This window comes from Anguilla anguilla, chromosome 4 (genome assembly GCF_013347855.1).
Source record: "Anguilla anguilla isolate fAngAng1 chromosome 4, fAngAng1.pri, whole genome shotgun sequence".
NCBI classification, from domain to species: domain Eukaryota; kingdom Metazoa; phylum Chordata; class Actinopteri; order Anguilliformes; family Anguillidae; genus Anguilla; species Anguilla anguilla.
The window spans coordinates 42,850,303-42,876,031 of record NC_049204.1 but is presented as its reverse complement, the minus strand read 5'-3'; the positions used below and the strand labels follow the sequence as shown (position 1 = coordinate 42,876,031).

General features: G+C 41.6%; 1 protein-coding gene across 1 annotated transcript in view; it reads right to left on the bottom strand.

The window, feature by feature from the left end:
- The window catches only part of LOC118226580 (gamma-aminobutyric acid receptor subunit rho-3), a 53,647-nt gene that overhangs the window by 16,762 nt on the left and 11,156 nt on the right, over positions 1–25,729 (bottom strand). Inside the window, exons 2-4 of the mRNA XM_035416336.1 lie at positions 8,934–9,001; positions 7,864–8,087; positions 5,234–5,316 (exon numbers count right to left, since the gene is read on the bottom strand). Coding sequence (XP_035272227.1) covers positions 5,234–5,316; positions 7,864–8,087; positions 8,934–8,936 — 310 coding nt within the window. The 5' untranslated portion in view covers positions 8,937–9,001. The remainder of the gene's footprint in view (positions 1–5,233; positions 5,317–7,863; positions 8,088–8,933; positions 9,002–25,729) is intronic.

The following is a 25,729-nucleotide window of genomic DNA, read 5'->3' as shown; positions in this document are numbered from 1 at the left end:
AATTTTATGTATTTTGACCCATTTGGCTTTCCACACTAGGAAAGGAGACAAGGAAAGGAAAAAAAGGAGCAGTTGGAACGCACCCAAGGATTGCTTAAATACCCTCTGCTAATTGTCTACAATAAAAAACATCAAAAACATTTTTACCTCCTTTTTTCCACATACTATCAAAATAAAGGTCTGTAATTTTGTTAGATAACCTGATTCCAGAGATAGGGACTCGAGTTTGCGACCTGGACTCGAGTTGCACTTAAGTTGCACACACAGTGACTTGAGACTCGTCCTCAAAAGACTTCAGACTCGACTCGGACTCGAGATTTGGGACTCATGAACAATCTTTATTTATTTATTTTTTTTTTGGCACATTAACATTAAGGAAATGTCTGATGAGCTGAATGTCATTCCCTCCCTTATTATCATGCGTAACCTTACGCATCTGGTGCACGCAGCCACAGATGACTGTAAGCTGCAGCAACTACACCTGCAGCTGCTGTGCCATTTGTCATAACCTTTGGCCATAATAACTTCACACAAGGCCCAAACAAAAGAATCGCTAAATGCAACGTCTGCGGTATCAAAATAAAGGATTCTGGAACAACCAAACAAACAAACTTTATCAGGCACCTGAAAACACACCCGGATAGGTTAGTCACTTATGTGGTAATGTGAAAGTTAACGTTAGGGCCTATGGACGGTTAGCAAACATGTTTATCTCAGCATCAGCTATCTAACGTTAGCTTGCTACTAGCTTTGTAGCCAAGGGAGGTTAACTTGATTAGATTGGCGTTCGTTAGTCTATATCCATTTTTTAGCCACCCTCTCTATATTCAGAAAAAAAAGATTGATATAGCCTGCAACATTAGCTTAGAACCAGTTCTTCTCTCAGAACCCTGTGGTTCCAGATGGGTTTTGCTACACATAAAAATGTTAGCTATATCATCCAGATCTTAGTACTATAATTAGCAACCTAATTAATTTTCCATGTACAACCATCTACAGGTTTACTGAATTCAACAAAGCAAACAAAAAGTGGCCAGTGCAGAGGGACAGAGCAGCATTGATTCTTTCTTGACTCTAGACAAGAGGTGTGCAAGTATACAGCCCGGGCCATCCCAGAGAGAACGCCATTACTGAATCCATAATACAGGACTTTGTCATTTCATGCAACCTGCCTGTCTTTGATTGACAAGCCTAGCTTCAAGAATTTCATGTCAGTGGTAGAGGAGAGATACTGCCCAGTAAGTAACCAGACATTTGAGTGAGCTAGCAGCAGATAAAGAGTCTAAGATAAAATCCAAACTAGAAAAGACAGTCACTGTGTCTGTGACTGGATATTTTGACTGACATGAGCATGCGTGGCTTTTTAGTGGTAACAGTCCACTTCATGGAAATGGAGAAAAACAGCCCAAGACAGTTCTCTTAAGTTGCGAACGATTCACAGGGTCACACACTGGAGAACGAATAATTAAGAAATTTGAGGAGATATGTAACAACTTTAATATAAAACACAAATTAAATCACATTATCTGTGATAATGCCTCAAATATGAAGAAAGCCTTCACAGTTTGTTTCCCCTCAGCTTCAACTGAGAGTGAAGATGGTGAAGATGACCTGGACCTTATGGGAGGAAATAAGTGAAGATTACCAGGATGATGTGGAATCCATCCAGAGCAGCTGCTGGCAACAGCAGCTACAGTGCTTTGCACATTCATTGCAGCTTGTTGTGTGAGATGGACTGAAGGAGACAAAAATTCTGAACAGTGCAATGGCAAAGGTGACAAAATTCTGCAGTTTACTTCATTCCACTTGTGGGCTGAAGAAGCATTTGAGGCAGAGTATGGAGCCAATCGCAGCATCCCCTCTGCTGTATCAACACGATGGAACACAACTCTCCACCTTGTGGAGGCAATCACTGACCTGGATCCCCAAAGCCTAAATACTCTCCTGGAAGCCCAAGGACATAAAGGCCTGTGCTTATCAGCCAAAGAATGGAGTCTGCTGAAAATGCTTATGGAAATTTTGGCCTCACTTCTTCAAGCAACAGACCTCACACAAGGGGAGAAAGTGGTAACTCTCAGTGCGGCTCTCCCTTGCGTACTCTCACTCAACAGCCACCTCATCAGTATGCTGAATACGACACGTTGCCTGGTCAGTGAAAGCACTGCAGAAGTCACTCCAACGCTGTTTTCAGGGGATCTTTGCGAATGTCAGAATGGATGACCCAGCTGAACTCGCAGTAGATCTTCCATTTAGAGATATGGTCTACATGATGTCTGCACTACGAGACCCATAATTCTGCCTCTTATTGCTAGAGCAAGATGTCCTTGCACCAGATGAAGTCAAGAGTGAGGTGAAGGAGATGATAATGGGTAGGTATAAACACACACTATTTCCAAACACATTATCATCACATTTTGCATCACTAACATCAATATAATCTTATTTAGGCTTACTTATCATTGATTCATTAACTTAACCATCACCACTGTGTGTAGTGTATATCAATGTCATAATATTGTAACTAACCATGATTTTTGTGGAACTTTTTCAGATCTTGTCTTGGCTGAGGCTCGGAAAGTCATCATATCTGAGAGCAGTAGTGGAGAAGACGACCAGGAGGAGCCACCTGCTAAAACTCCATGCCTTTTCTCTGGCTACCGGAAGAAAAGCAACAAGAAGAATGTAGACTATGGCTCATTTGTCAAGGTGAGCTCAATAGCTACATCCAGGTGTCCTCTGATGAAGAAGAAGTGGACTGCCTGGATTTCTGGAAAAGGCATGCAAAGGTCTTCCCAAGGCTCTATCTTGTGGCTATGAGTGTGCTCACTGTTCCTGCCACCAGTGCAACAGTGGAGAGGGTATTTAGTCACGGAGGCCTTATAATGCGCCCTCACCGAGCCAGGCTTAGGCAAGGACACTGTCAAAGCTTGATCTTTTTGAAATGTAACCATTCTGTTGCATAAAACTTTTTTAGGTCTTAGTCCACTGGAGGACACCTAGAAGCTTGTTACCAGAAATGTTTTTTGGCCCATACCCAGTGTATTAAGAGAAGAAAAAGGTCAACTAGTCTCATCTTATTGCAGGCTTTATCGTTGTAATTGTTTTATTTTATTTTATTTTATTATTATTTATTATTGTTAAATATTTTGCTCTTGGCAAATTATCTGTCACCATTTTTTGTTGCACCATGGTTGGGGTCAGTTCAATTTCAATTCAGAATTTTTCTTCAAAATTTAAACACTGAAAAATGTTAAGCATGAGAAGGTTGTGCTATCCAGCCAATAAGTAAATTACTGATAATTGATGCTCATTAGGAAGTAAACTGCAGTGTCTTTTTACATTTCAAATTGGTTTAATTGTAAGTGACTTGAAACCAACGCTGCTACACACGTTTAGCACAGTGTGCTACTTACATGTAAACCTAGAACTGATGGCAAGCAAAAATTCTTAGAGAAAAGCATGGTTTTGATGGGTTTCATTCCAAAAAAAAAAAATTTCCTTTAGGAATAAAAGTTAGCTGATGTTCACTGTTAAACAACACAGACGATTGTATCCACAAAAATGTTACTGTTTTGTAAGAAAAGGACTCAAGATAGCCAATAACTCCAATGATATTCCATCATGAGTTTTACTTTCATGCAAGGAATCATTTTTGTCACACAAAGAAAGGTGCCAAGGTGCAAAGGTTCTTTTGGAACAAAACTGTTCATGTTTTAATATCACCAGTTTGTGGACTTACAGTATATTTCAGATAATTTGGCAGCAATAGTGTTTTGCATTTTTTATTTAACCTTTATTTACCCAGGGTAGGTTCACTGAGCATGGATGCTCTTTTGCAGGAATGCCCTGCTTCACACTCATACACATTCACACCTGGGAGCTGCCCAGTACAACTACAATCCTCTATTGTTGGCCACTGAGCAGCTCCACTGGAGGGAGAGAACAGTTTTTTTAGCCAATTAAATCAGGGTTTGATTAGGTGGCAAGTTTTTGCGAGTTTTTTGTTTTTAGCCAGGACACCGGGGAACCCCCTACTCTTTGTACTCTTTGGGAATAGTGTCATGGGATCTTTAATGACCACAGTGAGTCAGGACCTCGGTTTAACGTCTCATCCGAAAGACAGAATCTCCTACAGCACAGTGTCCCCGTCACTGCACTGGGGCATTGGGGTTTATTTGACCAGAGGGAAGATTGCCCCCTGCTGGCCCACCAACACCACTTCCAGCAGCAACTCAGTATTCCCTGGTGGTCTCTCATCCAAGTACTAACCAAGCCTACACCTGCTTAGCCTCAGCCAGTCGGCAGGAGCAGAGTACGTGGTGGTATGGCTGCTGACCAGTGTGCAGTGTGATGTTTTGCACTAATTGGAAGGATGTTAATTATGACATCTTTAACAGTGTGAGGTGTAACATTTTCTATATTTGTTCTTATGGGCCCACTGAGCCTGCAAGATAGGGGACAAGGTCTGTCACCACTATGATTCAGCAACAGACAAGCGAGTCCATTCTTCTTTAAGTAGGACCTCAATACTTGGTCTATACTGTAGCTGTATGTTCATGTTACAAGGCAAAATACAGTTATTAACTTTAAATTTCATTGTGTGTTTTTTACATATTGCATTGCAATAGCCTATTTAAAGTGATCCTATACCAAACAACTAATCAATGCTGATACTGTATGCTAATAGATAAAGGAGTGATGCTGATAATACAGTACATGCTTTGAATTCCTTAGATATAGCTATGCAGTGTTCTAAGCAGACCGGATGGCATGCAGCAGATGATAGAACGCTCATTACAACCATAAGAGACTTGAGACTTGACTTGGACTTGCCCCTCAAAGACTTGAGACTTGACTTGGACTCTAGCTCAAAGACTTGAGACTTGACTTGGACTTGCAAAAAATGACTTGTGAGCATCTCTGCCTGATTCTGGATCGGCTATCTGTTGCATGTACCTGTAGCACACAGCGTGTGACATCTTTTATCACACTTGGTACATGTTAAATTATGCCCTTTGCTGAAATGAAAACTGTGTATTGGCTAGCATGAAGACATACAATGGCATAACATTTATCTGTTTGTACAGAGCTTCTTTTGATGGGTGTAGTATGAGAACAGTTTGAGTTTGCACATATGAAGTGTGTGCATACAGTCCTTGCATGTATGACGCATGTACAGGTGTGTGCTTGAATGGATGAAGGGTGTGTGTGTTGGACACACACTCATACTCACAGCTCTCCAGCTCAAGAGAGCAGTTCTGTGTGTCTAGAGGAAATCTGCTGAAATCCATGGAACATAGAGCAGTGACTGTGACCCTAAGAGACAAGAAAGCACTGCTGAGTCAAACACATGTAAAAACACACACACTCATTCACATAAACATAATCTCCCTCCCATCATCTTTCATTATCTCCCTGCCTCCCTCCCTCTCTTTCTCTCTCCTGTCCTATCTCTTTCTTCATCTGTGCCTCTCTCTTTTTCTTTCTCTCTCCCTCCCTCTCTTTCACTCAGGTGACCTGCACAGGTATGGTATCATTTCTACTCTCTTCAGGCCTTACCTCAGCATAACCCACTCTGTGGAATCCAGGACATTCTCATACTTAGCCAAACAAAACAAGTTTCAATATGTATACTAGAGCCCGACGATATATCGGCCATTATTTGACTTTTTTGACGACATCGGGATCGGCAGTTATGCAGCCGATGTGTCCCGGTTTTTAAATAAGTATAATAAACAAAAAAACATTGATTATTTATCTGTATTTGTCTGTTCGAACGTTGTAATTGCTATTTACTAGAATTATCCAGTAGAGGAAGCTCTAATACAAGTGTGAACTGCAGCAGCTGACGCGCTACTTCTGTAATAAGACGTTTGTCACTCGTGCCTCATCCAATATTCTCCACTGCAAGACTTGTCTGCACATATTCGATTGCCGCAATAAAGGTATGTATATTTAGTTAAAGTTTTTAATTAAATGCGTTTATACGACCACTATGTTTATCAATCCTCATTATCGAGTGAGCGAGCTAGCTAACATATTTGGTTCACTTTCGCAAGCTAGCTGGCTAGCAAGCCTTTGTGAAGTGGCAGTGAGCACATAAGCAGCGTAGGATCTACATTTCCAGAGGACATCGCTGTATTCTCAAATAAATAACCAGCCAAAATAAAATGGTGATTGAATGCATCACACATTTGTTTTTTTATCTGAGATAATGATATTAGCTACTATATGATGCTGTGTCAATAGACAACACGTTATTGCAAGCGAGTGTGTCATCTAGTCACGCGTCATCGTAGCAAGCTAACCAGACAGTAAAAACGCCGATAAAACACTTATAACGTGGATCATTTTAAGCCATGTTATCTAGCTTTGTCGTGATAACATGAGAGAAGGATTGCTGTTGGAGAAGTGAATCAACCAACAGTTAGCGCGGGTAACCTGCACAACAGCGCATTGTAGTTTTTTTTCACATATTTCATCCAGTCAATTTAATTTCATCTAACGTTAGACTTGATTCACTCATTAGCTCCGCTAGATAATGTCTTACTCTTTGAGATCGTGTAGTAGAAATAAAATAAGAAAATATAATTCATTTAACTTACTGAGAATATATAATAAGAAATAATGAGGCTGTGTCAATAGCTAATGCGTTATTGCGAGCGAGTGTGTCATCTAGTCACGCGTCAGAGCGCATTGTAGTTTTTTTCACCACCAAATTCTTATGGACAGAGAAGCTCGCTAGATAAAGTCTTACTCTTTGAGATCATGTAGTAGGAATAAAATAAGAAAATATAATTAATTTACTGAGAATAGATACTAAGAAATAATGATAACAAATTAATAACAACAACAACAATAATAATAATATTCATAAAAATACATGTTTGAAACTGGAAAACTGTTTTTTTTTAATTAATTTTTTATAGATGGCTGGAAAAGAAAGGAGGAAAAGCAAGGTGTGGAGTTATTTTGATTTCACACACTTAAAGATGGTGTTAATATATATATATTAAATTTAATATCATCTTTTACATTTTTTTATCTAAAAAGTTCTTTGTGTGTTTATTTTTATTTGTTTGCTTATAAGTTAAATGTTCTTAAATATAGGTTTTTCAAATTGATTTGAAAATGTTGCACTTTTTGACAAAATATCGGTCAAAACATCGGTAATTGGTGGGCTAGGACTCTCCAAAATCGGGATCGGCATCGGACCCAAAAATCTGGCATCGGTCGGGCTCTAATGTATACTATTAAAAACATTAATATTTAATATATTTGCAAATATTTATAGGTGTCTTAAATAAACATGTATAAAGGAAACCTCCAATGGAAAAAAGCATTAGCAACATCTTCTTGGACACACACCTCCCATGAAATGGTGGCAATCAGGTAATATATTAATGCAAAACCTCAGCTATTTTAAGCACACCCCTGGATACTGCTAACAGAACCCAAAAGCCAACTATTTCAAAGTGCATTGCTCCACTGTGTTTTAAAAAAAAAAAAGGTATGTTCTTTTAGAACACAAATAACAGAAAAGCAGTTTTTAAATGGAAACCAAATAAGATATTCCTATTACCATTTCGTGCATTTTGAGCTAGTGAGCTAGCATTTTGAGGGTAGGTTCCCTTTAACACAGAACACTGCGCTGCTGACTCCTGTGTGATTTCATTTTCTACTACAGTACCTCTGAGTTTACAGTTGTCAGAAGAAGTGTGTCTGGTGTGTCGGATGTCATAGGGAAAATAATAATTTGACAACCAAAACAGAGGAGCCACTATGCTATACCACCCCTGAAAGTGATGAAAGGTTGTCAGGCAACATTACAAGAGAGTGTACTCTCTGGTCAGGGGGCCGTACCTGACGCTGTACAAGATGTTGCCATCTGGGTAGACCCTGAGCATGATGTTCTCCATGGTGGTGTCATGGATGAAGGAGCGTTTGGAGTGGACAAAGAAGACATCGGGCACCCAGATCTTCTTCACCAGCCGCGCATCAAATGTGCGGCTCTTGTTGTTGCTGGAGGGGAAGGCCAGACGCTCATCCTTCCAATAGTGCCGCAAATACAGGGTCATGGTAAAGTCCTGCAGGACACAGAGACTCATAGCAATGTTTGACACAAGATCCAATAGGAAAAACACACATATAAATATACTACATAGCATACAAACACAGCGGTCTCCTGCAGTACAAACACTCAAACACAGAAAAATAGTGATATCCTACAAGAGAAACAGAGAGGTACAAAATGAAGCACAATAAACATAAAATAAACACTTGCATCATCCCACTATATAAACACACATATCACAATAAACACAATCATATCCTACACAAAAAGTGACATCCTACACAATAAGTATGCACCAAATTATATACTAAACAACTTCTCAACAAACACAGTACTTTCCTACAGGACAGCAGTCACATCCTCAGCAATAAACACATGCTATCACATCCAACAAAACAAACACACAGTGTTATGTCCTAAAATACACATAATCATATACTACACAGAAAACACATACAGTCATGCCCTATTCAACTTAAACACAGAAACAGAAAGACATCCTTTGTGATAAACAGCCAATCATGACATAGTTCTAGATGAACAGAGAGAAACATTAGTCTACAAACATAGTGTATCTTTATAAAGGACACACATATTGAAAGTTGCAGGGCATAGACACATAAACTGAGAGCAATATTACAGAATAAATACACAGAGGTTTTACCAGACACTCATAGAATTCTTACAGGATGCACAAAAGACTGACACACTCTCTGCTGCTTCTGTACTTTCTTTTTTAAGTCGCTCCAGTAAAGCAACTCACACACATTATACTGTGGGTCAGACACACTGTGACAGTTCGGTCACTTGCTGTCTGGGAACATCTGACAGTTTTGGGTTTTAATAAGATTGTTCCTACCATGTTGACCTCTGAGATGCTGTCGATGCTCTCCACCTGTACATCAATACCCACGGGAATGGCGGTGCCTGAGGAGGAAGAGGAAGGGCATTATGACATCGCAGCACATCATGTGACCTAAATGATGTCTCCCTCTCCATCACATGAGGAATGTTCCATCTTACCACAAAGTGACAGTGCAAATTAATTGTCAAGGAAAAATTGCTAATAAATAATGATATTTTTAACAGGCACAGGTTATAATAATGAACAGGTTTCAACACTTGCTTTTAACATTTCCATTAAAAAATAACAGAGAAGTGATGTTTGGTTCAACTAAGAGGAAATAGAGGTCAGAGCAAAAAGGATGAGGGAGATGCCTCCAAACAGGTACTGATTTATAGGGCAGCTATTCAAGTACTAACTGACTACACACATAATTTAATCAGGATAATCATGAAATAGTGAAATGAAATACTTTAATTAATTTAATAATATGCAAGACAGAATATTAAATAATACTTGTAATAATACTAACTGAATATTGTATCTTCCAGAACTGGAAATTTTCTCAAATTTAGAAAACCAATATATAAGCATTCTTGATTTGGTATTTTTTGTGATAATGAAAGGTTGTAATAATAATATTTCTAATTATGAGCATTTAACTACACATAGCAATGACCAAGACATAAAACTGCTGTTTTGGTGAAATACGTAAGAATCAGTTACTTGAAATTAAAAATATTTTGTCATTTGTAATATATAATAATTATACAAATATATTGCAAAATACAACAATTATTTCCGTCTCACTTAAAACACAATATATTGAATTCAATTATAATAAATGCCATTGAATATAACCGACAGAATGTATTATTAAGCAAAAATTACAATATTTTGGCACTTTGTTTTGGAAAATGTATTTGGAGTGCTTCCATATGTATTCAAATTAAATATGAATTGCATTCCAGTAAATATATTTAACAATATATGCAAATATGTTTTTGTTGCATAGGAGACATATTAATTTAACACTTCTAAACATTTAAACCTAGACCAGCCCCAGGGAACATGGCCCTGCAACTGTTACCATAACATTACATTACAGTCATTCAATAGACATTTAATCCATTGAATGCAATTATGTTCTCCTACATTGTAGCTTAAAAAGCAAAAATCACTCGATTTGTCCATAAACAAGTTCACCTGACCTGGCTAATGACACTCCCAGACCAGCAATTTTATATGCAACATCACTAAAGCATATAACACTTTTTGGCGGTGTGTGTGTCGTAATGCTAATACTCGAAAAGCAGGGAGGGAGATGTTAATGCAAGTCACTCACGTCTACCACAATACTGGGATTTCACAAGCGCTACTTTATTAATAATTACCACTTCGACCATATAAGCCTGGTCTCACAGCTACTATTCTACTCATACATGAAATAAAATAGTATCCACACACCAAAGAATCACTTTTTAAGTTGAGAAAGGAAAAGAAAAGAGCGGAAGCTCAAGTCCATGTCCATCACCTAGCATGTGTATCGCTCAACTAAATTGGGTGCACAGCGCGGGGCAGTAACGTTGCTTCCGGCGTACACATGCAAACCCAAACATAAGTGTCTTAAAGGCATTAACAACATCTCCTTGGACACACTTTTCACAATTTTGACTGTTACATATTCCCCCCTGGAGAGACAAAGGCTGACCTCAGCCGTACGCTACTGAGAACCAGTCTATACTTAACATACTCCCATATATGGACAGGTAGAAAAGGTGTCAAAACCAAACAGGGCAATATACAGTCAAACTTTTTCAGCAACTGGCATACATGTCAGTACTATTCATCATGAAAATCCTCAACAAATGATACAGAAAAAAGAAAACTCAGAAATAAAATTCCTTATGTGGGCTAATAACACAAGCACAATATCAAATCCCCCTTTTTTTCAAAGAACATAAAAAACTTAGCTGAAAAACATAAGTGAACTTAACTCTATTACCACCTCTCTGGTAGGCTACATAGAGAACTGTGTAGTCAGACAAAGTTACCATACATTCAAATCAGTATCAGTATCCTCTTTTTTTTCTTTTTTTTTCTGAGAAAGGAACCAAAAACCTTTTACATCAAGTTGAGCTTTTCAGTATGATAAGGGTTAGTCCACCTAATGTCTGACCATCCAGAGGTGATTCTGGGGACTCGTCTTGGCCCCAAACTATAGCGGCCACTAAGGTCACCGTCCATAAGGGGTGAGTCGTAGTCGTCAGTGTCCTATCTCAAGTCATCGGTCACCCAACCTGTTTCAGGAGCAGGGTCAGTGAGGTCAGGGTCATTGTCACAGTTATTGTTGCCATCGGGTGCGTCCACTTCCACTGCAATAGAAGCATTGGGCCCTTGGCTCTCCAAGTCAGCAAACAAGCTCCCTTCCAACAACTCAGAGTTCTCTCTCTTAGTAGTCACAGGCTTGGCACGCCTGCTGGATGAAGCTGTGGCCCATGTATGGAACAGCTGTAGATTCACCACGTGAAAAACTCCAGCATCCTCCCCAGTTTGCTAGCGCGTCCGACCTGGGGTGGGACTTCACTCTGACGAGGTCACCAATCTGGTAGGAGACCTGGCGACGTCTCAAGTCATAGTAGTGCTTCTGACGATCATGACTCGCCTTCAGCGCTGCTCGGGCATGATCATGTGCTTCCTGGAGTGAGGCTCTCAGGTTCTCAGGGTAGGGGACTCCCGGTTCATCCACACCATCATAGATGGGCTAGGTAAATAGGTCAAGCGGAGTCTTAAACTCGTGTCCATATAACATCATGGAGGGACTAAGGCCTGTGCTCTCGTGAGCTGCGGTTTGCAGTGCAAAGCAGATTTTGGGAATATAATTGTTCCATGATGTGTGCTTGTCTCCAACATAAGCACGGATGGCTGCCTTGAGTGCGCGATTCACGCGTTCTGGTGCATTTGTCTGCGGGTGATATGCTGTGTTCTATGTTCAAAGAGATCACTCACAAACGGTGAACCTCTGTCTGATATGAGGTAAGACGGGGCACCATGTCGAGCAAAGACATCACTGACAAACTTGCTAGCCGCAACCTGAGCTGCAGCTTCTCTCACTGCGCTCACCTCAATCCACTTGGAGAAGTAATCCACGTAGACGAGTATGTAGGCATTCCCACCTGACGTGCAGGGCAGGAGACCAACGTAATCTATGCCGGTGTATTCCCAAGGTCTCTGTGGCTGAATGGGGACCATAAGACCAGCCGGCTTCCTCTGGCTTGGCTTTGTGAGATGACACACGGTACAAGTGACAACATACTTCTTGACATTAGAGGCCATTTTGGGCCAAAAGAACCTGAGCCGTAGCCGTGCCAGCATCTTCGTAACCACGGATGGCTGTGGGTGCATAAAGCTTCAGCTGCTTTAGTGGGTGAAGACCACACTTTGTCTTAGGGTCGTGAAAGTAGAGGAGCCCGTCTTGAACAGCATACTGTGGGGGGTCATGGCTGTCTGTCTCTTCTTGCAGGCCTTCTTCCAGATCATGGAGTAATTTGCTAGTCACAGGGTCCTCCAGTTACAACTGTCGTACATGTGGGTGGTCCACTAACATCACAGAGGGCAGGGCACAGAGATCCAGACTGCCTATCACGGTGTACTCAGGCAAGAGATCCATGGGAGCATCCATCGCAGGAAGAGGATTACGGGACAGGGCGTCGGGCACTTTGTTGCGCTCCCCAGGCTTGTGTATTATACTGAAGTCAAAGTCCTGGAGATGAAGAGACCATCGAACCAGCCTGCCAGATGGGTTGGGGCGGGAGATCAACCACCTGAGGCTGCTGTGGTCTGTGAAGATAGTCACATGAAGGCCCTCAACGTATGGCCTGAAGTGCTCCAAGGCCCAGATGACAGCTAAGCACTCCTTCTCAGGTGTTGAGTATGGCTTCTCAGATTTGTGCAAGGCACGACTTGCATATGCGACAGCAACATCTCGACCCTCACCGTCTCTGTGCATTAACGCTGGTCCAAGGCCTGCGTCGCATGCATCAGCATGAATGAAGAAGGGACGAGTAAAGTCTGGGAACCTCAGGACAGGTGCTGATGTTATTCGACTCTTCAAGAGATCCATGGCTGCTTAGCAGTCGCTATCCCAGCTGAATGGAACATCTTTCTTTGTGAGAGCGAAGAGTGGCTCAGCATGATGGGCATAATCCTGAACGAAGCGGCGATAGTAGCCGATCAATCCAAGGAACTGTCGGACTTGCTTTACTATGAATGGAACCTTGAACTCTGTCACGGCCTTCACTTTGTCGGGGTCAGGATGTATGCCTGATGGGATGACAGAGTAGCCAAGGAAGGTGAGTTCGCTGAGGCAGAACTGACATTTGCTTAGTTTCAGCGAGAGACCAGCAGACATCAGCATGGAGAGAACTTCTTGAAGGTCTGCCAGATGTTGTTCAAAGGTCGGTGAGACTACAACTATGTCGTCAAGGTAGACTGCACAGGACTTGTAGATGAGGCCAGCGAGAACAGTGTTCATAAACCTTTGAAAAGTCGCTAGCGCGTTGTTGAGTCCAAAGGGGAGAACCCTGAACTGGAACAAGCCACAGTGGGTTATGAAGGCTTTTTGGTCTGGACTCCTCTGCAATGACCACCTGCCAATAACCTCGAACCATGTCTATGGTGTTGATGAACTTCCCTCTGGCTAGGAAGTCGAGAGACTCGTCAATATGCGGCAGAGGATAAGAATCCTTAGCTGTAAGCTGATTGAGCCCTCTGAAGTCCAGGCAGAACCTTGGTTCACGGGAAGGCCTATTCACGATGACCACAGGAGCGGCCCAGGGTCCTGATGCTGGTTCAATGATGCCTTCGTGCAGCATCTTTTGTACCTGGTCCTCTATGATCTGTTTCTTAGCAGGAGAGGTACGGTAAGGAGAGAGATTGACAGGCCTCGCATCACCGGTGTCAATAGCATGTTCAGCCAGAGAGGTGTGGCCAAGGTGACCATCGAACAACTCACCGAAGCATTCCAGCAGCTTCAATAGCTCCGCCTTCTGTTCCCTCTCCAAATTGGCTTCCTCAACGTTGCTGTGAATAGCAGATGGTGGGACTTCCAGCTACAATGTCAGCCACAGCCAAGTTTCCATCCTCCCACTAATCGAGGCAGGGTGGTCTGTCATCTATGATCACAGTCCTGGAGGGTACATGGATGGTTACTGAGGCATGCATCATAAAGTCCATCCCCAAGATCAAAGGAGAAGATAGGTGACGGATTATGGCGAACCGATGATAGAAACGTCTGCCCATGAAGCCGATAGTCAACCAGGTGATCCCTGAGGGGTTGCAGGCTGTACCATTTATGAGATGAACGGGTGGGTCTGACTAGGTATGGGTCTTAGGTTGACTTTGGTTGTTTTTCTGAACAAGCTCGGCTCGCACAGCTGAAAGTGAGGCGCTGGTGTCAAGTGTGGTATCTAATGCTACAGCGTTGAGGTTCACTTTGACTTTAAAAGGAGTGTTCCATGATGACTGTGAAGTCTTGTCCTCCACATGCCCGAGCACTGGCTGTTTGTGTGGGGTAGGAGCAAGTGAGAGAGGCATAGTTATGATCTGGAGGGAGGATTGCCTCTGTGGAATGTACTCCCTCCCCTGGAGTTTCCCTGCTGCCTATTGAATGACCTGGCCCCTTCCGTTCCATTCTCATCCGTAGTTCTTGCGCCATCCTGGCCGGAACTTTGAACGGCAGGAGGGGGTTGGGTTGGTTCACCAGTAGCCCTGGAGGGATGTGGGATTAACTGGGGAACCGTGTTGCAGTTAGGGCAGGGAGCATTTGAAGCAGTAGGTCTCGCTAGCAGGTTTATTTTTGGCTTGCACAGGAGGCTGTTGTGGGCTGCTTGGGCCAAGAACGGAATGAAATTCATGAGCTCGCAGCAGCAGGTCCATGACTGAAGGGAGAGGTGTGCCATAAAATGCGACTCTATTTTTTTCCTGAGCATGCTTACATATAAGCTCAATCTGTTCTTGCTCTGAAGGTGGGCTTTTCAGTTTGTTGAACTCACTTAACATGTGGGCAACAAATGTGGGGAAGGGCTCCCCCAAGTGACGACATGTGTGCTGAGCACTCTGAACCACTTCCTTGGCCATTTTGCTCGAAAGCATGGCAGCTCACGGAAAACTTGGACATCAGTCAGGTCTAAGGAGGCTCTGTAAGTATTGACAGGCTGTAGCCATTCTTCTGGTTGTACTGTCCCATCATTAGCGAACACGGGTGGCAAGTTTAGCTTGGTGCAAGGCTGCTGCAAGGACAGGAGTTGTATTGTTCAGTTCAAGTGAATTAGACTGAAGGAGAGAGGCTGCGTTGACAGCATGAATGTTACCAGAAGCTGCTACCTCAGAGGATATGGGTCCCTGGCAGGAGAGAGCAGGGGCATAAGGGGTCGATGTAGCCACCGGGAGAGGGCCTGTAGGCTGGGCAGCTGGAGTGTCATTGTCTATCTTATTGACCCGGTCCCAGCGTTCAAATATGTTTTTTTGTAGGTAAAGGGAGTCAAGCAGACATTTCTGTAGCATCTCGACTTCAGCTTGTAGGTTCTGCACTGTAGATCAAGGTCCACGGCTGCATGCGTTGGTGCTCCCAGTACGGGAAGAGATGTAAAGTCAGCATCAACATTAAAGTGGGGCGACATAGCTCAGGAGGTAAGAGTGGTTGTCTGGCAGTCGGAGGGTTGCTGGTTCGATCCCCGCCCCGGGTGTGTCGAAGTGTCCCTGAGCAAGACACCTAACCCCTAACTGCTCTGGTGAATGAGAGGCATCAGTTGTAAAGCGCTTTGGATAAAAGCGCTATATAAATGCAGTCCATTTAGCAAAGTCAGTCTGTATATCAGGATGAGTTGCCATACTGTGTGAGTGGGTACAGGTTATCAAAAGGTAAAATAAGTTTGACTGATTGTTATAACTGATATCAATAATAACAACCTGGGTTCACATAACCACCACAGCATAGATTTGCAATGTAAAATGGCATTATACACATTAAGACACAATTACTCTTAGAATTTCTTCTTTGAATGAAAATAAATGAAAAACATTCAATAGAATGAATAAAGGGAAATAAAAAAAACCTCAATAGAAAGGAAATAGAAAAACACCTTATACAATAACAGTGGTAAGAACCGCAATGGTTTTTTTTTCAGTTCAGTTGCTAAACTTTACCCAATGAGTCCGTCCACTTCAATATAAACGAAGTTCAGGCCCATGCGACTTGAATCCACATTGACAATAGCACAGCAGAGATGAAAAGAAAAAGTTCCGAAACCTCACGTGTATAGTGGAGATATAAGGGGAAAATGTTCAAACTTTTCTGTAAGTCCTTCCATCGCTCGTCTTTTCAGCAGAACAACAGACGGTAAAAAGTTCACATGCACGCAGTCTCAAACGCCTTTAGAGCTGTATAATGCCTTGATCACGCTGACATGCACACAAGGACTAGCTTACAGTTCAGTGTGATAACAAGGACGGCAAAAGTCATTTGAGCTATTGCAGTCACTCTACCGGTATTGGTGCTGTCTAATTTCTGATTTGTAGATTCCGATCGTCGAGAAAGGTCCAAGGAAAAGATGTTTGGGCGCCACTTTTAACACTTTTTGGCGGTATATGTTTCGTAATGGTGGTACTCGGAAAGCAATGAGGGAGACGTTAAAGCAAGTCACTCACGTCGATCACGATACTGGGATTTCACAAGCGCTACTTTATTAATAGCTACCACTTCGACCATATAAGTCTGGTCTGACAGCTACTATTCTACTTATACATGAAATAAAATAGTATCCACACACCAAAGCATCACTTTTTAAGTTGAGAAAGGAAAAGAAAAGAGGAGAAGCTCAAGTCCATGTCCATCACCTAGCATGTGTATCACTCAACTAACTTGGGCACATAGCGCGGGGCAGTGACGTTGCTTCCGGCGTACACATGCAAAACCAAACATAAGCGTCTTAAAGGTACATTTCACAATTTTGACTGTTACAAGCAGTAGTGCAAGTGTAACCGGCAGAACTACCTTCTGTTTTCCCAATTACTGAATTTACCTTGCAGCCACCTGAGTAGTTTCCTCATCAGCCACACATTACTGGATTTACCTTGCAGCCACCGTAGTAGTTCCCTCCTCAGCCACACCTCCCAGGAAGCTATTGAGTGGCTAACGGGTAATTAGCTTGATGTTCCATTTTGTATATACTGTATATGGGCTCCATCAGACATGGCATTTAAAATCCGTATCCCTTATTTCTTTGTTGCTTTCCTGCTCGCGGTGCCACCTATGCTGCCAGGTGTTTGCTGGTCCACATCTACTTCCTGGTGGTATGTGAGTGTGTTTGCCACGGAAGGTCTGCGCTGTGTGACGCCAAGCTGAGTAGGCACGTCATCACTCGCGTTGTTTGGACATAGAGGAAGATTTGTCACTGCTGCTTTGCCTAGAATAAGCTTTGCGTTATTGTGGTGCCTACTTATTAAATTATTTGAGGGTCTGTATTCAGGAGTTCAACAGATCAATAAGTCTCAGTGGCTAAATCTGCTTAGCACTGATGCAGAGTAAATTGGTTAAAATGTGATGTCATATGCGGTCTTGAAGTGAAGTTACGTGTCAGCTAATCCAAATGGCTCCTTTGGGGTTGGGGTTAGCAGAGGCTAGGCAATAGGATGTCAGGAATGGAGGGCTGTGCTTGAAAAGTCACTTGAAACCTACACATAGACAATATAATTCAGTCTTTGCCTCTCTGGTATAGTAATACAAGTAGACATACAGCGGAGACCAAAATTCTGAGCACACGACCAAGATCTTTTCATTATTCATCAAAAACAAGACAAGACTTCAATTAAGAGTGCCTTGGATATCTACTTGTTTGCCACTTGTACTTTTTGATCATTTTGACTGGCAAATGAAACCCTTTTTGACACATTTTTACTCTGTTCATATATCTGAAGCAAGATTACAACCTTTTTTTTTTTTTTTTTACTAACGCAACTCAAAACATTTAGTTAATATTTAGAGAATTTTTTTGGAATATCCACCATTGACCTTAATTACAGCTAGTTTTCTGTCCATAATTATTTCCAGTGGAAGATTGTGCTGAATCCACACTATTCCAGCACTCTTTGAGAGATGTCTTGTGATGTCCAGATGTGGTCCTGTGATGTTTTGCCTTTTTCCTTTTTAAACATTCCAATAGACGTTGAATGGAGTTAAGGTCTGGTGACTGTGGATGGAAAGCCATTTAGTTCAAGACTCCATGCTACTCCTTGCACTTCAGACAGTCCTGGCAAAGCATTGATGTATGCTTTTAATCATCATCCTGTTGGAAAATGAATTCTCTTCCACACAACTTTAAGCCAGAAGGGATTGTATGCCCCTGTAGAATAAAGTGATACTTTGGTCAGTGTGTAGATGATCTGATGAAAAACAAATTTTCAAAGTACGAAAATGCCAAGTTACTCACACATAGCCAACAAAGCAAGAAGTCATTCATTCAAATCTAGGCCTACCATTAAAAGTACTGATATCAAAATTGTGCCAAGTTACATTAAACAATATTGGCTATCATAGCTCACACAAATTATAAACAAGCTGTATTCCATAGCAATGCTACTCAATGTTTCCTAATTTGTTTAAACTAACTTGGCTCTAAAAGAACCACACAGGTCTGGATTAAATCATTTTTCCTTTACTATAAATGACAAATAAATGAAAATGTATCATATTTTTAAACAGAAGTGTTTTTAATGAGCTATTGTACACGACAAACCTACTAATTGTTTGTATGTCGCTAGAGGATCTATAGGGATAGCTAACATTAATTTGGAGGATAGCTACAGTAGCCTAGTTAAGAAGTAGTTAACAGTAGGCCTACAAGTGCAGTGGTGAATGTGAACCGTTTTGAGAAAATCGATATAGGATATCTGGCATGAAGAAGTCATTATTTTGTGGCAGTTTCTATAGGACCGGTAATGATACTTCCCAGACCAAACTGCAACACAGGTGTTGCTGCTTAATTTTGGAGGCGTCTGCACTAACGGTGGTTTGTTGTGCAATTAGCAAGGTAGCTAACATTAAAGTAACAATCTCGAAGATCTCCGTTTCGTTGTCTTTGGCGGTACCTATAAGCGGTAATTGCAGGTGTGTTTTTGGACCTCACTTCCCAGAGATCCAAACAGTGTCACCTGTATGACGTCAGTCAGTTGGCACCTGGCCACGCCTCCATAACAATTCAAGGTCACCAGTACACATGAAAGCGAGAAGGGAATGATGTCTTCTGAGACGGTAACTATAACGCTTACTATTTACTGAATAAAAAATGGTTGTTATAAAAGTAACATTATGTACATACTCATTCATTGTCTAACATTAGGCTAACTTATTCCGATCATTATAATATATTGATGAACTTGATGGCAATGTAAATAACGGTAACGTTAAGGCCAGTTCAGATCAATGATTCGCAACGAGATGAAACGGTTTTAGAATGTTAAAAAATTGCAGCGGTGTGAACTGGTTAGTTGCAGAGCGTCTGAAGCCGTTGCCTGGGGTCTCAAAAGACCCACCTTGTCAAATCGCCAAGTGCAGTTTTAGAACGTTTACAATCATACGTCTTGGAATTTTGCAAGTTGCATCCAGTCTCGTTGTGAATCATTGATCTGAACCTGCCTTTAGTTAGCTGCATTGCAACGTTACAAGGTAGCGTTGAATTTGAGAGATGGTTTGCAAGGTCGGTACCGGTCGGTAGCGTTAGCTAGAGTTTTTTCTCATTGTTAGCTGACATTAGATTAGGTTAATTACATTAGCTAGCTAGCTAACGTAACGTTACCTGATATGAGAGATGGCTACTGTGCGCAACGTTGTCTAAACTAATGTTGCCTTTCTAACATGGTCCGGTAGCTAGCGTAAATAGCTATGTAATTTAGTAACATTACATTGTCATCAAATTTAATAAGAAATCTACATCAACAAATAATATGACCTGATGTTATACACCTGATGTTACACCCCCCCCCCCCCCTTTTTTTTCTGTTATTGTAACGCTAGCGTACACCGGGAAAAAAACAGTATGCCGCTCTCACACAAGTGAGTTGAAGAGCGAACCTGTTGAGTTAGCTCCGCCTACCCTCTCTGGCGGACCAACCACTGCTGGGTGATGGAAAATGCATCACTAACTGTGTACTGCCTGTGATTTTCCCTGGGAATGTCGCCACAGACACCCATAATACTTGGTAATACTGCAAATGCAAAGGCTTTCATCAGTGGACCATAGGCTCAATCACCATTGTGTTACATCATTCGGCGATAGATAGTGACTTAACAGACAATATTTAAATGAAAATCTTTGAGATTATTACTTTAAGCTCAGTGAAAAAATGCTGAAAGTAGAACTGTCTAAATTGTGAGCGTAATTTATTTGGATTTCATAAATATAGATGAGTTTGCCTCAAAGATTTTACAGATGCAAAAGAGATAATTTAAATGTTTTATTCGTTTAGTTTTTAGTTAGCCAGCAAGCCAGTGTACTGAGTAAGAGGTTTGCTTTACTGTAGCCCAAGGGGGATTTGAACCTAGGTCACTCAACCAAAAAGTACCAAAGGGAAATGCACTACTCGGTGAGCAGGATAGCAGTGGTGGGCGGGATTCTTTTCACAGTGTATCGGTTCCTTCGGGTTGATACATGTAAATGTATCGAACCTTCCAAACCTCTCGAGTTTTGATACTTTTTCTAAAAAATGGTGTCAGTTTCTCTGTGACACTCTGTTATAGTACATGCACATTCAACAACTAGTGCTGCACGCCCCACCAAACTTCTTTTCAATGCATTACCATTCATCATGTATAAGTTTATAAGTGTAATATTCATTTTAATACATTGATTCTGCATCCTACTTGTATGTAGGTAGGCTATGTAATCACAATACAAGGTTACAGAAATGTGACAGACCAACGATTTGTCATTCTTTTTGAGGGGCAAGTAGCAGACGTCCTAGTGCGAGAGAACGGTTCGATCTCGCTCATTCATTGGTTGTTCCGCTTGCTATGCTTTCAGCACTGCACATACCATAGCAGGCAGCTGCAGTTTTGAGAGGAAAAATGCAGGGAGAGTCCGATTCATGAGCACTCGGACGTTCGATTGGCTGACCCGGTACATACCGCACACTAATCAATCAATCAATCAATTTTTATTTGTATAGTGCTTTTAACAAAGGAGCTTTGTCACAAAGCAGCTTTACAGAGAACCGGCCCCCAAAGAGTAAGCCTAGGGCAACAGTGGCAACTCCCTGACTGATAACAGGAAGAAACCTTGTGCAGAACCGGACTCAGAGGGGGAACCCATCTGCCGCGGGCAGGCACTGGTTTGTTATGGAATGGCTTACATGAAAACAGATAAATTATAATAATTAACACTGGATTGGCTGTTTATGTAAGTCCAAGGAATGGGTGACACTAAAAAGGGTCATTCAAAAAGATTTGTTCGTTAATTTTCGCCCATCACTACAGGATAGATAGATGTGGCAGGCTGCGGTAGTATAGTCTGAAAACCAGACCGCGGTTGCCGTTTGAAAAGAAAATAATCTAAGAAATTGAGAAACAAACATTTAAATTACATGTTTTAATGTAAATAATGGTCATGTTACTTATAATAATGAATTGAAAATCAAATTTATAGCTTATTATGACCGCTCGCCAATGATAGAGGGAATGTAGACATCTAAAGGAGTCGAAATTTAGGTTGACATGTTTTCACAGAAAGGTCAGCTCAGTTCAACTCCAATTCAGCTCAGGTCTTCGTTACATATGGCCTGGCTATATCCTAGCCAGCTAAAAAACTTTCACATTGCAAGCAAATGTAGCCAGTTAACCGAACGTCCCAATAGTATGTCATAATACAGTCTATACGTTCGGTGAAAGATTTCCATCCCTTCAGATGCTTAGATACCATCTGTATTCGGTCTTGTGCTTACTGAGAGATGAACGATACTCATCCGTAATTTGCATATGAGATGATAGAGAATAGATTTCAGGAATATAAATGAGTTCCCACAAGGATTATACAGTTGCAAAAGCAATAGTTTTAAAGCAAAAGACAATGACCAGTTAGCAAATAAACATAAACAACTTCACATGTCCACACAATAAAGCCCCAAAACTAAGGGGATTTTGCGTTTTCTCCTTCTTCTTCTCATTCTTCTTCTTCTTATTCTTATTTTTCCTGCTGCCTATCCCACTAACAACAAAATACCCATACCTTTTTACTCTAAAACATTTCCAGTTTAAACAGCTAGTCTGCTGTGGCCTAGTGGGCAAGGTTACAGTCTTGGGAACATGGGGTCCTAGGTTCAAGCCCAGCTAAGAACACATTTCTTTTACCCTCACTTATAATTGTCTACTTCTTCTCAATTATTGCTTTTGCACCATATCTACCCGCCGTTCACCGAACGTATACACTGCATTATGACGTACCATGTGCACTTTCAGTTATTAACCGGCTACAATATTGAGTAAAGAATTAAAGATTTGCTTGAGCCTATTGTGGGATTCGATCCAGAGTCATGATGGTTCTCAAAAGGCAAGTGTGCCACCACCAAAGTACTTGCAGTGGCTGCAAAATTTTTTGGTTAAAAATATATATGTCCATTTTGCGTGTGTATGTGATGTTTTTATTGGCTTGTGTAACTAAATGTCCAATAGGGAGACATATTGCTTGGAGGCCTGGAGCATTTGTGATGATGTAACCAGGCAGGAAAAAGAATATAAGAAGAAAAAAACACAAAATCACAAAAAGTTTGGGGGTTTTATTATGCAGATATTGTGAATTCTGAGGTCAGAAGTTAGATATTTATGTTTTAAAGAGCTAAGAGTCTGTGGTCATTGTGGTTATTTCTGTAGTAAACCCTGAAGTGCCAAACTCTCTGTGCTGTATAGGTATGAAGCATGCTGCTCCACCAAGCTGTAACTTGGCGGGATGGCATACCTGCCATCTCAATACTGTGCAAGTCACCAACTTTGGAATAGGTAAAACAGCCCCAAACCTGCATGTTGCTGCCACCAAAAGTGGTTCGGATACTCCCAAAGAACACCCTAACTAACTGGGGTAGGGTGTTCATTGTTCTACCAGCTATGAATCTTGGAATCGGATGTTGTTAGCTCAACATAATGATCTGCAGATTATGTGGTTGCATTAAGTCTGCCTGCTCTTGCTTTGGATGAAAGTTACTTTGTTTCTACAAATCTCTGTACTGTGCATTGCAATGCCTGCATAGAAACTTTCAATTTAGCTGCAATTTGGTGATGAGGCAGTCATTCATCTGGAAAACAAATCAAAGCTTTACCAGGACTATTTTAAGTCTAAGGAAGTCCAAGGAATGTTGACATGCATGACTCCAGAGTCACCAGAATGGTGGACATACCAAATATTGAAAATGTTTTACTTTATGTTAATATTAGCAGAAAGTTTTGACTTGAGTTAGTAAAAAAAATATGTAATCTTGCTTCAGGTATATGAAATGAGTAAAACGTTTTTTATTTTTTTTTTTAAGTTTTTGATAAATGATGGAAACAATCAGTTCATGGTAGTGTCTTTAGACTTTTTATCCCCACTGATCCTCTCACTGTTGAACACATTTACTGGATCTTTCCAGATTTTTCTATGAAGTTGAGTTGACAGTTTTTATCTCTGTTGCCATGGTTTAGGTATCTGGTAGTGTCCTTTATCATTTAGAAAAATCTAGTTTAGTTAACATTTAGTTAAATCTGTGAGGATACAATTTGGTTGGCTATCTAATTTAGCCATCAGATCACGATGCTGAATGTTTAGGGATTGCTAATGTCCATTTTAATGAGACAAATTAGGCTTAATGTTGACTCGTCCAACTGGTTCTCTCAGTATCGTGCTGTTGCAAGACGCGAAGGCGTACGTTCCGCATTCATAAGTGTATCGTTGTATTCCATGACACTTAAACGGGCGTTTAGGCTTCACAGCAGAGAAGGGATTTGATGTAGCCTTCTCCACATCACTGCTCTGACTTCTTCACCGTGCATGTGATCAGGCATGTGACCACACGACTGAGAACATATGTTGAGGAAAAATTATACCTCTTGGTACGGACATGCTCCGCATAGCCCGTTGGTCTCTACAATTGCATGCTCACGCAAATGGCGTTGCGCGTCATCCATTGCATCTGCTCCTTTTATGGCTGGTTCCAGGCAGCTTTGTAGCATGTGCTTTCGCAACTTTGTCATAGTTTTCTTTAATTGTACATTGCATTTTTGTCTGAAATAAAGAGTGCAATACAATGGTTAAAAATAAATAAATTTAAAAAAAATAAAAAATAAAAATAAGAGATTGGTTCCAATTCCTCTCCTAATATAATCATTCGGTAAGCATATTAGTAATGCAATGTGGCGCTTTAAAGCAGCCCACTGTGCCCAACTGTTAAATAATGTTTATATAGTGACGTATTGAGAAATAATTCTTCGAACCTTCGATGCCTGCCCTCCTCTTACGTCAGCGAATTAAGCGAAACTCAAAAACGCGATCGCCAATCGTCTCGGCTTTTGGGACCGGGTTATGCATCTTTTCCAGCGTATCCATTTGGCAGGAGTCGCTTCGCTTGCAACGCAAGATTAGCCTCGTCGTGACGCCTGATGGGCAGAAGCAGTAATATGTTCATCCAATCTCTGCAGAATGCATTTCCCCCCAATTTTTAAAAGATGCATAGACTCTTCAGCCTCATATAACTCTGTTCACAAACTGGTCTCTATTTTAAGGCAAGAGTTTCAACCCCGAATTACCCACTGTTGGAAACTGCATTTCCTTATGCTTCATGATTCCTTATGTGATCTCACCATGGCAAATGTGCTTAAATTAGCTATATTTTGTATACACCTCAGAAAACGAAGGAACTCGTGTCATTATTGCATACTAGCACTGTTTTCCATCCTCTCCTCCATGACCCGGTACCTGTGGTGGCACCCCCATGCGAGCCCTGAGGAGCCTTTATTGGGAAATGCCATGACAAAATCTGGTTGCCGTCCACCTCCGTCTCATTGGCAATGTGGTCCCCATTCCGGAGTTCTACACCACCACTCCTGCTCAAGTGCGGCAACGACAGCAGTGATGGTTCCCGGCATCCTCAGTGAAGCTACAGGGCTTTGGACATGTGCTTCTTTCATCCGTTGGCATTGAAATAATTTCCATTCAAAAGCTATGAGCTTTGCAGTATAGGAGCACGGCTGCTACTGTCTACTGGCAAGTACCGGTGTCGCAACTGCCAATGTTTCCTCTATAATCTGTTTCTGCTGTTGCTGCTGTTACTGCTGCTGGGTGCTACTGCTGCTGCTGCGTTACTGCTGTCGCTACTGTTGATGTTACTGCTACTGCTGTTGCTGCTGCTGATGCTACTGCTCCTACTGCTGCAGCTGTTTATTGCTGCTGCTGCTGCTACTACTACTGAACGAGAATTCATTACACTGATATGAGTAGTATATTTCCCTCTAATTGGTTTAAATCTCGGTGCTGGGGGGAAATTCCAACAAGTTGTTGGTACATATAGCCTAATAATATTTGGTGATTAGTTTGAATGGCCTTGGGCTTACGAGGTAGCTAAGCCACTGACTGACATGCTTGTCACAATCAACACCCTGAGCCGATCAGAGGAGGATGGGTTCCCCCCCTTGAGCCTGGTTCCTTCCGAGGTTCCTTCCTATCTGCCACGGGGAGTTTTCCTTGCCACTGTCACCTTAGGCTTGCTCCTGTGGGGGTTCAGGCCAGGGTTGTCTG